General features: G+C 39.8%; 1 protein-coding gene across 5 annotated transcripts in view; it reads right to left on the bottom strand.

Moving 5' to 3' along the window:
• Positions 1-17,029, bottom strand: part of abr (ABR activator of RhoGEF and GTPase) — a 126,551-nt gene that overhangs the window by 55,691 nt on the left and 53,831 nt on the right. For all 5 annotated transcript variants that reach the window (XM_034152866.1, XM_034152876.1, XM_034152895.1 and 2 more), the window contains 4 exons: positions 15,220-15,405; positions 7,524-7,631; positions 5,406-5,466; positions 252-304 (listed from right to left, as the gene is read on the bottom strand). In XM_034152866.1, coding sequence (XP_034008757.1) covers positions 252-304; positions 5,406-5,466; positions 7,524-7,631; positions 15,220-15,405 — 408 coding nt within the window. The remainder of the gene's footprint in view (positions 1-251; positions 305-5,405; positions 5,467-7,523; positions 7,632-15,219; positions 15,406-17,029) is intronic.

The raw sequence follows: 17,029 nt of genomic DNA, 5'->3' as shown, positions 1-17,029 counted from the left end.
CAAAAAACAAGCAACACAAGAAAACATATTTTATCACTTTACTTATTTTGTAATTACTTGAATCGCATTACCCTTAATGTCCAAACAATGTATTTATACAACATAATGCTGGAAGTTAAAAGAGGAAATCACGCTTTTGTTGAACTAGTAACATCCTATAGAAATGTTTTGCTACTGGTTCATTTTCCCTTTGGTTTTTGTTTGACTTTGAGAATGATCCTTTAATGCAGAAGTGCACTGACTGTACTCACATGAAGGACCAGGGTGCTTCTGGTGACACGGTCGATCGGCTTGTAGAGGAGAGCTGTGGGGAGAGAAGAGGAGGGATCTGAGTCAGTGTCTGAGTCACACACAAGTCCAAACAGGCAGTCACGCGCAGACGCAGTCGCAGTCGCAGTCGCAGTCGCAGTCGCAGACGCAGACGCAGACGCAGACGCAGACGCAGACGCAGACACAGACACAGACACACACACACTGCACCTATGGTTCCACTGATGATACGATATGATTGATGATTTGCTACAAAAGTGTTGCAATATGAAAGATCGGTCATGGTCTCGACTTCGAATTGACAGAACTTTCACTCAGTGGTCTGTCTCTGACCAGAAAGATTCAGGAGGATATTTCAAGACCTTAACTGTAGGCAATCACTTTCTGAACATTGTCTAATGTATTTGTTAACATCATTACTGTGCTTACAAGTCAAATGTCTTGCTTTGATTTGATCATTTCTAATTTAAGCTGTCCCCCCACCACGCCCTCCTTTATACCCACTCCAAGAAATGAAGCGCAAGAGACAAGATAAGAAACTGTCGCTGTCTATACATGTCAACATTTAAAATCTGCCTACTTAAAGCACATAGATTTAACCTTCAAAACAATGTCCAATAGAACACACACAGCAGTATTTAAATGATGCAATGCTGACTAAGGTGGCTGGGATCACATCAAACTTAAAAAGAATCATAGGCAGTCTATCTTCGGGGTTCACGCTGCAGACTATTGGTTCTGATACAGTTTGCTTCCGCTAAATATGTATGATCCTGCTAGGTTATTTACATCCTGCCTTGGCACTGTACTTCAACAGAGTCTTGGATGCAAACATAAACCACACACATAAAGCATGTGTGCTATATATAGAATCAGAGTTTGAGCCTCCACCACCGCACTCTGCTGGTTCCTCTAGGGACGGCTTTGCTCCTGAGATGGTGAGAACAGATCTGACATAAATGACAGCTCTAGGTGAGAAACTCCCACGGATAAGACAGAGGGAAAGATGGGAAATCAAATGACACCAAGGAGATGGGCGGCAGGCAAGGTGGCAGATGAGAGGACCCCTAGGGAGAGAGGAATGGGAAGAAACGCATATAGATATGAATAAAGAGGGGGTGTGGTGTTAAAGGAGAGGGCTTTTATTCTTTCGTCTGTCAGCCCTGGATTACAACAGTAATGAAATGCCAAAAATGTCTCAAGGTCTCAAAATAATAAAGCAACTGGCGTCACCAAGCATAAAATATATAATAATGCTGCTATGCACTCAGAAAGCATATCCACAAGGGCATAAGAATATAGGAAACCAGCTGACACTGTTCCACTCAGTGATCAAGTTAATCTAAATGTATTATAGAGCGGACTTAAAACAACTGATTTTTAAATGGAAAGGAAAGGAAAGCTATCCAAGTGAAACAGAGGGACGTGATGTGCCTTCTGTATGCAGAGCAGGTCGTCCCAGACAGCCTGCTCCCACAGAGAGGGAGACTCGGTGCTACACTTTTCTGTTTAAACCATTTCACATCACTCCCATCAGCTGTACAGCAGACATGTCATCTCTCTCCATCCCTCTCTGTACTCTTCATCCTCCTTTCTTCTTCTCGCCTCCTTAAAAGATATGAAAGGGCCAGAGCACAAACCTACAGGGAACATGTTCAGATCCACAGATCGGGCTTGTCATATTAAACTCTACACACTCCTATATGTTCAAATACACACACACAAGGATACACTGATGAACTGTATAAATCTTCTAGAGGGCCTTGCTGATGCTCTTTGAAGTTCCTCCAGCCTCTGGTCATTAATAATGCGGCCCTCTTAGCTGGTCCTGGTTCGATGAACCAATGCCCCAAACTCCCAGAGGATTTACAGCTCGACCTGCGCGGACTACAAGAGCCTGCAAACACAATTATGTGCATACTGCTTTGTATTCAACTCAAATACAGATACTTTGGGAAACTGTAGGTGACTTTAGGTTGCCTTGGCTAATTACAGGTGTGAGTTGAGTACATTTAAGTACTCATTAGTTGCTATGTTGGCTGGTTGTATATGTAGGTAAGAACACAAATGATTATTAATGTTTAACATGCTGCATGTTTAAAATTGTACTGCACCTTGGTTCTTCTTGAAAACTAGACTAAGCAGTCGTGTTAGCAGCTCAGAAACAAAAGATACTTTTTTAGCCTAATGCTAATATCAGCATGCTAACATGGTCACAGTGACAATGCTAACATGCTGTTGTTAACTTTAAAGAATGTCAATGGTGCATTCAAATGTTCCTCAGAGAACTAGGAAGAACATTTGTGGACATTGTGCATACATTTAATGTGATAACATGTGATATTTGAGATGTCTGCACTAGATAGAAAGTTAAGGGATCACCAAAAGTTTGTATGATTCTTCCTTTGAAGCACATTAGTCAGTAGAAAAATCTCTCAGCAATCCATCAAATAGTTGCTGAGACAGTCTGGACGAGGGAGCTCAATAACAGAGAGGTTCAAAGTCCGGTCAGGAGTCAGGACGTGAGAGGATGAGAAGACGGAGAGAGGAGGATTATTGGAAGTCGATGACCCGTCACAGCGAGGTGACTCTGATTGGTCCCTCTCTCAAGGTCGTCCTGACGACTTGGCCGACGGACAGATAGATCATCTTTGATAAGGAGGGGATAGACACGTGGGCAAAGTCTTTGAACAGCACCACACTGCAGGGGTCTACAGTGAGGACGCAGGGTCTGCCAGCTTTCATTTGGCAAGAAACTCAGTATGCAATGTTAGCAAGAGCCGTGACGGAGGAAGACAAGGACACAACGGAACGATAGGAGAGGGAAATGAAGAAGGCAGAATGACAGATAGGTAGAGGGCAGATACGGATTAAGAAAGTAGATAGTGGGGGGGTAAGTCCCCATTTACATGTAAAACAGGATGTCAGATGCTATCTAATGTAGTACTTCCAATTAGCATTGTTTCACAGAGGTTGCAGCCAGATAACGGTGAGCTGTACTATATGTTAACAGGCCTGACACATTTTTCAATAAAGAGAACACACAAAACTGAACGTCAGTTAATTTGGCTGGGGTCCAATTGAATCACATGGAAGGAGGAAGGATGGGTACAGGGATGAAAGTAGGGTTGAGGGAAACATTTATAAAATTGTTATCGTTTTCTTCTACCAAGTCAAAGTTGTGTCGAGCATCATGGAGTGATTTATTGAAAACTTTTACAGCATCAATTTGTGTGAAATTCATTTTTGAAATGTTTTTGAGAAATTAAAAACGCAGCTAGCCTACAGTAAGACTACCAATTGTAATGATGGAAAAGGAAGCATGTTCATGTTTTTGTATGACTTGTTATTATACAAGTCACTGAAAATGGAGAAATACTTACATTACTTTCTCTAAAGTAAGAATTGATAGATTTTTATAGAAAAGTGTTTATTTATGCAACTTTAGGATGAATTAATTCACATTTTGTCTTAATTTTGCCTTTATGTGTTAACATTATTGCAATCAGTTGATACAGCTTATATATAAATATAAAACTCCATAACATTATTCACATGCTACTCGGCTCATATGCCATAATTAACTACTGCAGAATAGAATAGATAAACGTAACCCCCGTATGTACTGGATCAAGTATTGATTTTGATCAGAAATGGTTTTAACTCATTGTATCATAACATGCCAAAAGATGCACACCCCTAGAAGAAAGGAGTTGGGAAGAAAACACGATAACAGAAATATGGAGGGAACAGAAAAGGAAGTCACTGAGGTAGAGAAATCCCTGGACTACCTCGCCAGGTAATTAAGGAAATGTAATTCAAACTCTAATCAGAGCAGCTGCCCCTGGGTGCTGACAAACACTGATTGTTGAGGGAATATTACACAAGCGTCATGCTATTTAACCACCATAGCAGGTGGTAGTACAGCAATCCAATATTACAGTGTATGATCATTTAGCCGAAGCAGTAAAGACGAGAAAATGATATGATTAAAACCACCAGCATGTTTGCGTTATTCCTCATTTGCGCTGCATAAATTAACGGACAGGTTCACAGGTACATGATGCTGACAATACAAACAAATGAACACCCACCCTCTCTCAGACTGACTAAGCCACATTATACAATTACAACATTTAATTATTTCCCTGCAGAGAGAAGTCTTCTCCCTGGTTAAGTTGTGCCATAAACCCAAAGCTGCACAAGTTTGCATGACATTAGCAGAGCATACACCAAGCATGTAAGGATCTACCAACTCCCTATCACACACACTCATTCCCTCACACACACATCAGACTTGTTTCCGGCGATAAGTATTCTCCACCAGGAGCAGTCTGGGGCCAGCAGTCCTAATATAGACTAAACGTGCCCGGCTTCTGAACACAGATAAACGGAAAAAAGCTGCTGTCCTTCTAAACATTTTGTATGATAAAAAGACATGAATAATTGCAGTTTGCCAGTATGAGTGAGCTCCAGAGGATCATCACTCAGCAAGAACACAAAAGATCCAAAAGAAACACATTTATACAGCAGAGAGATAATATATGTGCACCATGAGCGTTACTTCATGCTCCAAACATCCAAAATCAATCCGACAGCTTAGCTATAAGTGTCCCAACTTCACGGCAAACACTAAAGACGATCAATCCACCTTACAATGAAAGACGATGACATCCCGGTTCGTTGAAAAACGACAGAAAAAAGGGAAAGACGACACTCCAAGTCGCCTATACATCGAACGGCGGCACATCATATCAAGCAGTCGTTACCGTATGTGCAGTTACAACACAGCCTGAGGACCAGAAGCACCTCCATGTCCCTCATCCCCTCTCTCTGTTCTCCTGCCTCCTTTCTCAGGCAGAGCGGCAGAGAGAGAAAGGGGGTGTGTGTGTGTGTGTGTGTGTGTGTGTGTGTGTGTGTGTGTGTGTGTGTGTGTGTGTGTGTGTGTGTGTGTGTGTGTGTGTGTGTGTGTGTGTGTGTCGGTTTGCCTCGCAAAGCCTGCTACTGCATACACAAGTAGAAGGGGCAGGACTGGAGTCTTAAAGCAGCAAGCTAGTCTACACAGATGAACACACACACACTCACAAATAGAATGTGCACGCACACACACACACACACACCCACATAACACTTACCCTCCATTGAGACGTGTGTGGTACAATCTTTGGAGTCTTTAGGACCTTTTACTTTGAGGTTCTGAAAGAAAGAGAGAGGAGTGGAATAATCAATTTAATTAATTATACACACACACATCCACACTCTCACTCCCACTCCCACACACACACACATTGAGGCAGATAGAACTAATGCAGAAGTATGGGGTCACTGCAGCAGACTGAAGGAGACTGGTCTATGCACCCTTCACAAGTTTACATCACAGTCAATTATAGTTAAAAGCATCAAATATCCACCATAGCGCAAATCCCCGAAATATCTATTAAGGATTTAATTAAAAAAACTAAGACTAAAACTTGAGACTAAATCAAGTTTCAGTAAGTACTCTGCAGTGCATTGTCATCGGATTAGTGTTAAAACAGGGCGTTGTTCGGGAGGATTACCAAAATTACAGAAAGGAAGAGAGTGTAAGCTAATCATACACATATATGTTTACAGTACGTAGCTTTTCATGCAGTCTGTGGAAGTTCTGCAATGTTAGGTTCCCATCAGTGGGTGGTAAAGGTCAAAATGGGATGATTCATGTTCTTCATGTCAGAAGTGCAGAAAACAGCTTTGCACTTGTGTGGTTATGTCCATTGATCCAAATGTTGTGGTGTTTGATTCAATATAAATTGAGAACTTCCATCGGCTTGAGCAGTAATGGATACAAAACGATATTCTTTGTGAAAGCGCCTTGTTTTGTCAAAAGGCAGTATCATGTTGTATGGCGTAGGCCTTTCAACTCCTAATGTAGATTTGCCTCAAAGTGGTAGGATAAACAGATATCAATTCTTCCCCACCAATGAGGAACCTTTGATGAGTTGTAAATAAGTGGTCGCAGCCTCTTCATTACATATTATGGTTGCAAAAGGCCAGTAATATCATGCATTGGAGTAAATTGCTTATAGAATTAGTTGACTCTGCATTATCTTATATTGCGGATTTCCCCCCTTGTGTTTTGTCTTAGTTTTTTGTTTCTCTTTTTTTGTGTGTGGATGAAGGGGATGACATCAGCATAAGAGAGTTGACAATATTTGAAATGTTCCGTTTGTTTCAAAAATGAAAAAGAAAGCTGTGAAAAAAAGGCTTGAAAACATAACAGGGTTATGCAATTAGAAAATAAATGTAACTGCATTTAAAATTGAGCTTTTTGTCACGTTTTATGATATCCCATTGTTATATCTATGACTATAATACATATTTTGCCTCTGTGTTTTTGTTTAAGGTTCAGTTAATTTGCAATTTTATTTAGGTGCACAGTATTAATAAATGTGGCATGGATACAAGGGAAAAGAGCAGGTTTAACATTTTCACTGTTATCACTTCTGTCACAGATGTTATTTGACAACTACATGTAAAACACCTTCAAAGCAACCATACTGACTTCAGTACCTGAGATCACCACCCTCCACCATTTCAGCTCTCAATACTAAATATACCATTGTGCTTGATATATGTGATCATATAATGAGCAGTAAAAGTATTCTGTTGTCAAATGCAAGGCTAATTCATCCTTAATTGTCCTATGTAGGTGTAGCATATGTTAACATAAATCAGTTTACTGACCACATGTCTCGTAAACCCTGCTGCTTCCTGTATAAAAGAGGATGTTTCGACTCGCCTAGCTTCCCCTCTACCGTCACTCCATGTGAATTAGTTTTCTGATTCATGTTACTGAAGAAGAATAACATAATGGTTCACAACCCTTTAATAACAGATTGGTTTCTTGTTTCATTGACTTACTGTTATGTCTTTCATAGGAAGTAAACCTTAACACAGTAAGAGATGTCTTACCCCATCACTTTCAATACTGCATGAATCCTAAAAATAAGTGACGTATTGTAAGGGGAGCAAGGATTTGATCTTTTTTGAGTTTATGTTAATTATACTGTCTAAAAATATGCTTTTATGTTCAAATCCATCGCACAGAAACATTCATCATGTGACAAAAATGATGCCAAATCCTCATAATGCAAAAAGAAGCGTAGAATAAAAAAAATGCTGCATATTTGTTATTCAGAGACTTCTGAATACTAAAATAAGACTCCTTCCAACTGTTCCTTGATTCTCTGATCATCTTTGGAGGATAAACTTACCTCCGAGATCTGATGGAACTGGAGGTTGGCCTGGCTGCATTTCTCTGCCGTCTCTAGTGCCACCTTGTAGTTGTCCACAAAGGCCTTGTACACTCCCAGCTGGCTGGCCTGTAGAAAAAGAAAAAGATAGTGGCATAAATAAGTGCCTTTTTTTCTATTTGATGTGAATTGTTTAAAAGGATTCAGACTTAACAAGTAACTAGTTAACTGTCTAACTTCCCAAGTTAACTAATCTTCTATCACAACACAAGTCTGCTGTAAACCAAAATACAGTAGAGTGAGAACAACTTGCTTTCCCCTTCAGTATCACTTGCATTCATATCGTCAAACCATTACATTCAAATTCATATGGCACATTAATTAATTTCTAGTCCCATCAGAATTTTGCTTGGAGATAAGGGTTGGAAAGAGTGCTGCAGTTCATCTTGCTCCATCAGCGTACGTACAATAATCACTCACACAGTTACACATACTGTACAGTTGATGCACACAGGCTAATCACATTCCCATAGTAGTGCCACCCCACCACTGGCTCTGAGCAGATTCACTTTCCCTTTCATTACCAGCCCTCTCTGCTGCACTGTATGTGCATTGCAACACAAGCTGCAGAGCAGCAGTGCATGAATATGCATCCTGCTACAGCCATACTTGAATGGCTGGGCTGAAGAGCTGACTGCACCCTAAGAGTGAGATTGGATTCAGCTGAATATAGTGAATGAGTTTGACTTGTTACTTTTGTCCTCTCTTTCCACTTCCTCTCAGAGTGTGAAGTGGAGGGTTAACTGGGCACAAGAGAGGAGACATGAGGCAACCATCGGCCTGATATGACACTTACAAGATGACTGCGTAGATCAGGGCTATTCAATTAGTTTGGAATGGGGGCCGGTTGATGAAAATGATCCAAAGCAAGGGGCCGGGAAAAAGATGGCTTGAAATATGAGCAATCATATTTAAGAGCTTCAGATACAGTAAATACTACAACAGCATAGTGGAGTGCATATATTGTGTTTAATTCAATCAAACAACATAGCCCCAAGGCCTTTATAGATCTAAATGGCAAGTTCAGAACTCAGTAGGCCTACATGTTTCATTTGATTTCATTTAGGTGAAATGATCTAATCATTCACGCAGAGATGCAATCAATGACAGGAGTTGTCACTACAGTATAGTAGGTGGGTTCGAAACCCGAGCCCGTCGAAGTTTTCAGGCATTGTCTACCCCTCTATCTCTCAATAGAACACCCTCTCTGGAATAAAGGCACTATGGCACAAAAAAAAAAAAAAAAAAAAATCTTAAAAAAAAAAAAATGGATTACTTTTTAACATTATACTCAAAGGGCCAGTAAATATCACCCCGGGGCCGGATTTGGCCCGCGGGCCGCCAATTGAATAGCCCTGCTGTACAGCATCTGCTGCAGGTCAGTTAGCTGTAGTCAAGCATGTGCAGAATACAGATACTGCTAATTACTAAATACTCTTCATGCTGATGTCAGCTGAACAGTTCAATGCATGTGTTGATTAGTTGGCTGAATTCATTCATTTAATATATAATTACAAAAAATTGCTGTGTTTGTCTTCTTTTCTCCTCATAATCATATGGTTTTTGCTTTAACAGAAAGAGGCCTCCTCTTAAATTATAATAACTATTTGTTGTATTCACAGCTGTAGAATTATTCAGAAGATGTTGTTAGGAACATAGTTTGGCCTGCAGCGTTTTGCTGTCCAGCATGTCAGTGAGGATGTTCTATTCAAGGCTCTAGTACTGTCTGTCCCCCCCATCTCTCTTTCTGTTTCAGACCCTCCTTTTTTCTGTCCCTACTTTTCATCGTCTTCCTCACACCTACTCACTCAAACACGAGTTGTTTTCCTATCTGTGACTTTGACCTGTGATTATTGGCGTTTGAAGTACAGACGTTATGCTTGGAGGGGCGTTGCTCATAGTCCTGCGTCACAGTGACGGATGAAGATGTTTCTATATGGCTGTAAGCAACATGATGATCTGTTGAAACACCACAAAGGCCTCTAAAGCTGCACCATATATCGATTTTTAACATCAATATTGTAATGTCTGCATGTAAAATAGTCACATTGCAGAGGGAGATGTCAAGTAAGGCCAATCAACTTAAAATACCCCGTACTTCAACTTTCTTTTGTGCATAATGCAAAAGGAAAACTTGCACATTTCTACATTTCCATTACTAATCTACAGGAAAAGTTTTGTTGTGATGTTGTTGACCAGAAACAGCTTTCTTATTTATTATTTTCAGTAACACTTTATATTAAGGTACACAAATGAACCATGAACTAGTTGTTAATTAACATGCATATTAGCAGTATATTGGCTCTTTATTAGTCATTATAAAACACGTATTAATGCCTTATTCTACATGACCATATTCTACAAGTAATAAGCCATTAGTTGAGAGTTTTTCCTCAATAACCCTCTAATTAGTGCTTATTTATTGCAAGTAAGGAAGTTGTTGTACATGAGTTTTGGTCTTAATATACTCACACACACAAAGCCGTGGCAGCACATCACTCCCACCCTCATCCACCTACACTGGTTGCCGGTCAAGTCCCGTATATCTTACAAAGTACTCCTCCTCACCTACAAGTCCCTCCATGCCCTTGCCCCCCAGTACCTATCGGACATCCTTCACCCACATGCCCCACCCCGGAACCTGCGGTCCTCAGACTCTGGCCTGCTCACCACCCCCCGCACCAAACTGCGAATCTTCGGGGACAGAGCCTTCAGTGTGGCAGCCCCCACCCTCTGGAACGCTCTCCCTGCGGAGATTCGCAACATCCCCACACTCGACGCCTTCAAAAGGGCCCTCAAGTCCCATCTGTTTGCCAAGGCTTTCGCCCCCTAATCGATCTGTTGTTTTGTCTATCTGACTTTTGTTTTGTTATGTTTGTTTTTGCCCTATTACTGTACAGCGACCTTGGGTCCCTTGAAAGGCACTATATAAATGCAAGCTATTATTATTATTATTATGAATATGCTCTGCTCAATAAGGGCCTAATAAGGCAGCAGTACCACAAGAATAGTTATTCTCCCATAATAACACTTAACAAATATGATCTATTCTTATGTAACAAGACATGAAACTATAAGTGTTAATTGTGTCTAAATAACTCAAAATTAGGTATTTATATCTAAGAACATGTTCCCTATTTTAAAGTGAAGTCTTGTTCATAACCAATAAGCTAGTAGTTTGACTCTAATTAGGTATTTATATCTAAGAACATGTTCCCTATTTTAAAGTCAGGTTCCCTATTCTAAAGTTGCCTCCTCATCACACTTTGTAAATACATTATAGCACACAACTACTGAAATGAACCTCAACAGTACATGAACAAAGTAGGCACACGTTGAAACATCTGTTTTATTAATGAACCACTAAAGAGAGGTGTACCTTAATATAAAGTGTTACCTTATTTTCTATGCAGATGCACACCTCTTTAATCATACAATGATTATTTTTTCATATATATTGCAAAATAAAAAATGAAACTCGCCAATATCGTGCAGCCCTAATGACATAATTATGCTCGGTTTGTACTTCCCAGCCGAGCTGCCGAGTCAAAAACCTCTATCTTCGGAAATGTGATCAGACAGGCGGATTTTTCCCTTCCATCCAAGGTTTTGGTTTTGACAAGAAGAAGTCTCCAATTATCATGACAGATATACACTGACACTTGTTTGGCTGAGTTCTTGTGTGTGTACATCTTTCAGCGCTATGCTATGATGATTATATCACAAAATCACTGTTGGCTATTAGTCATCTGTTCCTATGAATGCATTGATCTACGCCAGGGCTATTCAAAATCCGGCCCCGGGGTGATATTTACTGGCCCTTTGAGTATAATGTTAAAAAGTAATCAATTTTTTTTTTTTTAAGATTTTTTTTTTTTTTTTTTTTGTGCCATAGTGCCTTTATTCCAGAGAGGGTGTTACATTGAGAGATAGAGGGGTAGACAATGCCTGAAAACTTCGACGGGCTCGGGTTTCGAACCCACCTACTATACTGTAGTGACAACTCCTGTCATTGATTGCATCTCTGCGTGAATGATTAGATAATTTCACCTAAATGAAATCAAATGAAACATGTAGGCCTACTGAGTTCTGAACTTGCCATTTAGATCTATAAAGGCCTTGGGGCTATGTTGTTTGATTGAATTAAACACAATATATGCACTCCACTATGCTGTTGTAGTATTTACTGTATCTGAAGCTCTTAAATATGATTGCTCATATTTCAAGCCATCTTTTTCCCGGCCCCTTGCTTTGGATCATTTTCATCAACCGGCCCCCATTCCAAACTAATGGAATAGCCCTGCTGTACAGTACTGTGCTGTCTGCAATGAGCCATAGTTACTTCCGTGGCTGAAATATGTTGTTCCCCTTTCAAGTTAAAACTAACGTCATGTGACCAACAACTGATGATTCAAATCAAACCTGGGAGATTTCACTACAATACTAATTCTCAAATGGTGCAACGACTAGCACCTCTGTGTGGCCACACTTTATCCATAAATAAATCAAAATCTCAAAGTGAAAAAACATCGACTCATCATGAGTGCTAGTAAATATCATGCCACTTTCTGCCATCCTCTCCAAAACTGCAATGTTGGGATAGGAATGGCTGTACCTTTTTAATATTTCTTAAATGAAAGAAAGCTGCTTTGGGATGTTGGGATTTAAAATGTAAGTCAACGTTAAGGCTAATGCCAAGGCTAAGGACTTCTGATACAAGCACTCTTCTCATACCATAAACGTTTCTGTTTTTTCAACATCAAATGTAAAAAAGGTTTGTCAGACTGTAACCAGCATTTTGGTTTGACGGATAAATATCACGACTCGTCTTGCATAACTATATAAATGGCATGCCATCATTATGAGGAATTAGTGCTCGAGAAACTAGCATCTGGTTTGAGAAAGTGCTAAGCTAGCTAGCTAGCTGCTGGTGGAGCGGCTAACTGAAAAACAATTGAATCTGTAACTACTTGCTACTGCAGAGTGTACAGTACTTAACTCATACTGTATGTGTTTACAACGAGACAGCAAGGTTACCAAAGAGACTATGGTTAGCAAGCTAGCCAGGTAACATTTCATCACAAAACTGTAAATGCAAAAATAATATCAAACTTTGTTACCTACTGAAATGTATGCACAACACAAGAGTTGAAAACAGTCACATACAAAAAGTGTCTTAATACAATTGAATCTAGTTTGTCTTTGTGGGAATATTTCCTCTTTTTTTAAATTGTACTTTTATGAATCTTAGACTGTTTTCTATATACATCAAGGTATTTGGTTTTGTACAGCTTTTAAATGTGTTAGCAACCCTGGAAAACTGTCTGGCAATGGTACATTGGCTTGTATTTAATAGCATGGAAAAGGAACAGAGCTCTCATGTCATTCTTTTTTGCAGTTTAAGGGCTTTCTCTCATCCCCCCCTCCTCCCTGTGGACCCCAGGAGTCGCACCGCCAAGTGTCACTTATTAGTGTAATCATCAGATCCCATCTGTGCTGCATATATGTGCGTACGTGAGCGTGTCATGTGGCAGCTAAACATTTAGTCAGAGCTGTAGTGTGAGGGTGCAGATGGCGGTGTAATTAGCTGCTTCACTCCCTAATGATTCTTGTCCGCCACATGGAGGCCACTGAAGGAACATAGAGGCAGTTACAGAGAACAGGATAAAAGCCAGCCACAGTTCCAACTTCTCTCACCTTCTTCTAGACATTGATAGGGCTCAGCTGCAGCCTCTGCCTGCCAGCATTGCATTTGACCAACTAAAGTATCTAATTCCTTGGAGAGAGTAAGTGGGAAAGGTTGACTTTTTTATCACTTTAATAGTAAAATAAAAAACTATAACTTTCATTTATGTATTGATGTAAGTACAGTAGACACTTGCTTTTTTATTTTATAACCTGCTAGTGGCATGGCTCGATGGATAGCAAAGTTGGTCAACAAATGCTAACATCATTGTCATTGTAAGCATTTTGGCATGCTAATGTTAGCTAACTAGCCAGGCTGTATAGTCTTGTTTATTTATGTCCTCAGGGCTTAAATTTAGATTGTTTAGTCATGGTACTATATTTTTCCTTTGTCTGAGCTGGCATGATACCTCTTGCTGTGCTCTAGTCAAAACAACAGTGTGATCATGACTTGGCAAAATGTCACACATGATCTCACATAATGGGCATCTGATTAAATCACAGCTCATTAACAAGAATTAATGACATCTTCAAAGATCCAAAAACATTGTGCTGCTGAATAATAGGCTCATTTAATCACTGATCCAACATCAGTTTAACATCTTTATCTGGTTATTGTTATACCATTTAAAGATATATTTCTAAAACTGCATACACAGTTCTCAGTGGACTCTAAGGCAATGAGTTTTTCAGTAAGCTGTTACTAATTTAACATCAAATGAACTATGACACTCAATCGGTATTACTGTGGAATGATGCTAGGAACACATTCAAACTAAATTGTCTAATTCTTGACAAGGCACTAAATCTTTGAAGAGCAGGATGGCAACAAGAGAGAAAACTAATTGGAATGAATGTTGTTATTGTGATGTACCCTCTTGTTTGTCGACTAACTGGTTGTTTTGGTCTTTGATTTTATATTTTAAGAAACTGTTGATCCTGTCTCTGGTAACCACAAGCTTCAAAGTGGTACTTTTGCATTTCTTTTTGTGGAGAAACTTAGTTTTACAGATCTGTTGTTTAAATCATGTAATGGATTAGTCGACAAAATATTATGATTTAGTAAACTAGGGATTTCGTTCCTAGACCAGCCCTACCTTGTTATTAACTATTATGTTGTTTATAACCATAACTCGATAAAAAATAAAAATGTTGTTTTGTATTACTGCTTCTTTGGAAATTTGACTTAAGAGCTTAACCTTGTTACTGTCAGGTAGAAGAGGTTTATAGCAAGTCACTGACACTTTCCTAAATGGACAGTTTGTCCGTCTGGTTTCCAGTCCAGGAAAATTATAAAGCACAATATCCTGTTAGCGCCCACACACAGTGAGACGTGGCCGGGTAAACAGGTCACAGTGTGCCAGCGTTTCATTTCTTCAAAGCATTCAGACATTCAAATTGTTGAAAATGGCCACTGAAGTCATAAATTGTTATTCATTTCATATATTTTGTTCAGTTTCATCCATCAGCTGAAAGTCTCCATTACAGCATGTTGCATCAGCCTTTCTATGCCAATAACATTTAATGAGTATCTAAAAGAGACACGCACGCATGCGAGGGCGCTTTTACAGTACGTTATGTGCCGAGAAGCCCTGTTCAAATTGCATTATCCACTGCAAATCTGCCAATGCAATGATGCAACACAGAGGGAGGGCTTGCTGACTTTGAGACAAGCTGAGGCCTGGAGCCTTGCTAATTGTATACACAGACACATGCACACCCATAACGATGATGTAGTTACATTATGTACTGAGAGCAAGCAACATAATCCAGCGCAATTATGACAAGGCTCTACAGATCGGAGGCTGCAACATTTCAGACACGTGGGAGGGCACACACACTCTCACAGTGTAATTTAAACGAGTGAGTACAAATGTGAGTTGGACAATTCCAACGGTCATTTATGTACCCTGCAAATGATGGAGAGAGGGGGGAAGAGACCCACACTGTAGTTTCAGTCCCCATAACTCACCAGCTTCTGGAACAAATGCCCCACGGTGACCTTCTCGTCCCACTGCTGGATGTTGGGTAGGAGGGCATCGTAGAACTCCTTGTGGATCTCAAAGATGTCCTGGATTTTGTAGAAGATGGTTTCTACCTGCTGGATGGTGAGGACAGGCTGCGAGCTTGTGGCTGTTGCTTTCAGAGGTCGCATGGGCTGGATCACAGACAGAAGTGAACAGAACCGTTAGTATCTTTCACAAAAGAGATTATCTACAGTAAATATAGGGAGAACTGACAAGCATCACACCAGAACCAAACCCACTTGATGTTTGTTTTTAGTTCGTTTCAAGTGTTTTCCTATGTCTGTGTCATGTTCAAATTGATAAGCATATCACACTCAAACTCCGGTGAAATGGGTTGAAGTGGTGTCTAATTTAGGAACATGCTTTGATAGCGAGTACATTTTGGGGCAGTTAATTGGCCGGTTGGTGGCCTAATTGGGCCAGCGCCTGAAAGGGAACTTTCTGACCAGATGCTATGTGTCCCCCAGTGATAAGCACGTCATCTTAGCCTCTCTGCTCTGCCATTGGGAGACTCTAAACGTCAGAGCAGTTTCTGAGAAATCAGATTGTACGGCAACTCATTTATTCATAGACGTGTGGAGTGGATATGGCGGGGGGTGCTCTCAATTACAGTGAATAGAAAAACACTTTCACGTCATTGAAACATAAATTCCCTCCATGTTACATTAATGTTACATGGAGGGAATTGATGTTACATCATGTGATTATTGATTAACTGTGATGGATACATTTATGTGAAGTCAATATCTAAGTAGTTACTATTAATAACTACTTGTGTTAGTAAGTACTGTAAACGTGTGCTGTCCAAGGCCATGCTTGGAAGTATATTAAATTAAATATTCTCAGCTTAGCACAGAACATTTTATGTGTGGTATCATTGTTATTGTAAATAAAAGCAGGAACACTTTAACAAAGTGATATTAAAAATGTAATTAAAGCTTGAAGCCCTTATCAATATCAGTGTCGTCTGATCAATTGTCTGCCAGACAAGTTTTACATGATAAATGCTGATGACCTAGTAGACTTCAAAAGGAAATGAAAGAAGAGGATCTTTCTAGTGATACACTTTCATGAATTAAGTTATTATATCTCATCTTAAGAGCATTATTCCCAGAATGAAATTATATGCTCTGGAGTTCAGTCTACAGTCTAATCACATTGTTACATCTATTGCTCCTTTCATTTGGGATATTTGGCTGTTAAGAATAATTCAATAAGTCTCTTGTGACTGAGGTGAGGTGGTTTGTTTAAGTTTGTGTCAAAATGTAAAAGCTAAATGCAATGGACTAGTGTTCCTCTGGTGTTTACAGCAGTCTGTAGTTTGCCGTTATAACAAAAGAACCAAGAAGTATTTAACGTTAGCTTTCAGATATTGACATAAGTTTTCAGTCCGTCATATTCACCACCATCAATTGAGAGTTAATGAAGAGGGTTACAAAACACAATCCAACACTTTCCCGCTTGTGAGTAGGTGTGGGATAGTTGGGATATTACTGCGGATTGCAATAAATACACATGGTCAATTTGAATTATTGGGATACACATGATTATCCTCACAAGTCACTTGAAAAATCTTTATGACTCTCTAGAGTGGTGCAGTGACAAGTCCTAAAACCCGGAAGTGAGTTAGCATTTTACCACTACCGGTTCCCTCGTCTCAGAGACAATGGGATTTCTCCAGAGTTTGGAAAATAGCTCGAAATAAGGTCTGTGGTTGACACAAATTTAAGAGACAGATCACGTTTTGTTCTACGA

Source organism: Trematomus bernacchii, unplaced genomic scaffold (genome assembly GCF_902827165.1).
Source record: "Trematomus bernacchii unplaced genomic scaffold, fTreBer1.1, whole genome shotgun sequence".
Taxonomy (NCBI): domain Eukaryota; kingdom Metazoa; phylum Chordata; class Actinopteri; order Perciformes; family Nototheniidae; genus Trematomus; species Trematomus bernacchii.
Note: the sequence above shows the minus strand (reverse complement) of the source record. Positions and strands in the feature narration are given on the sequence as shown.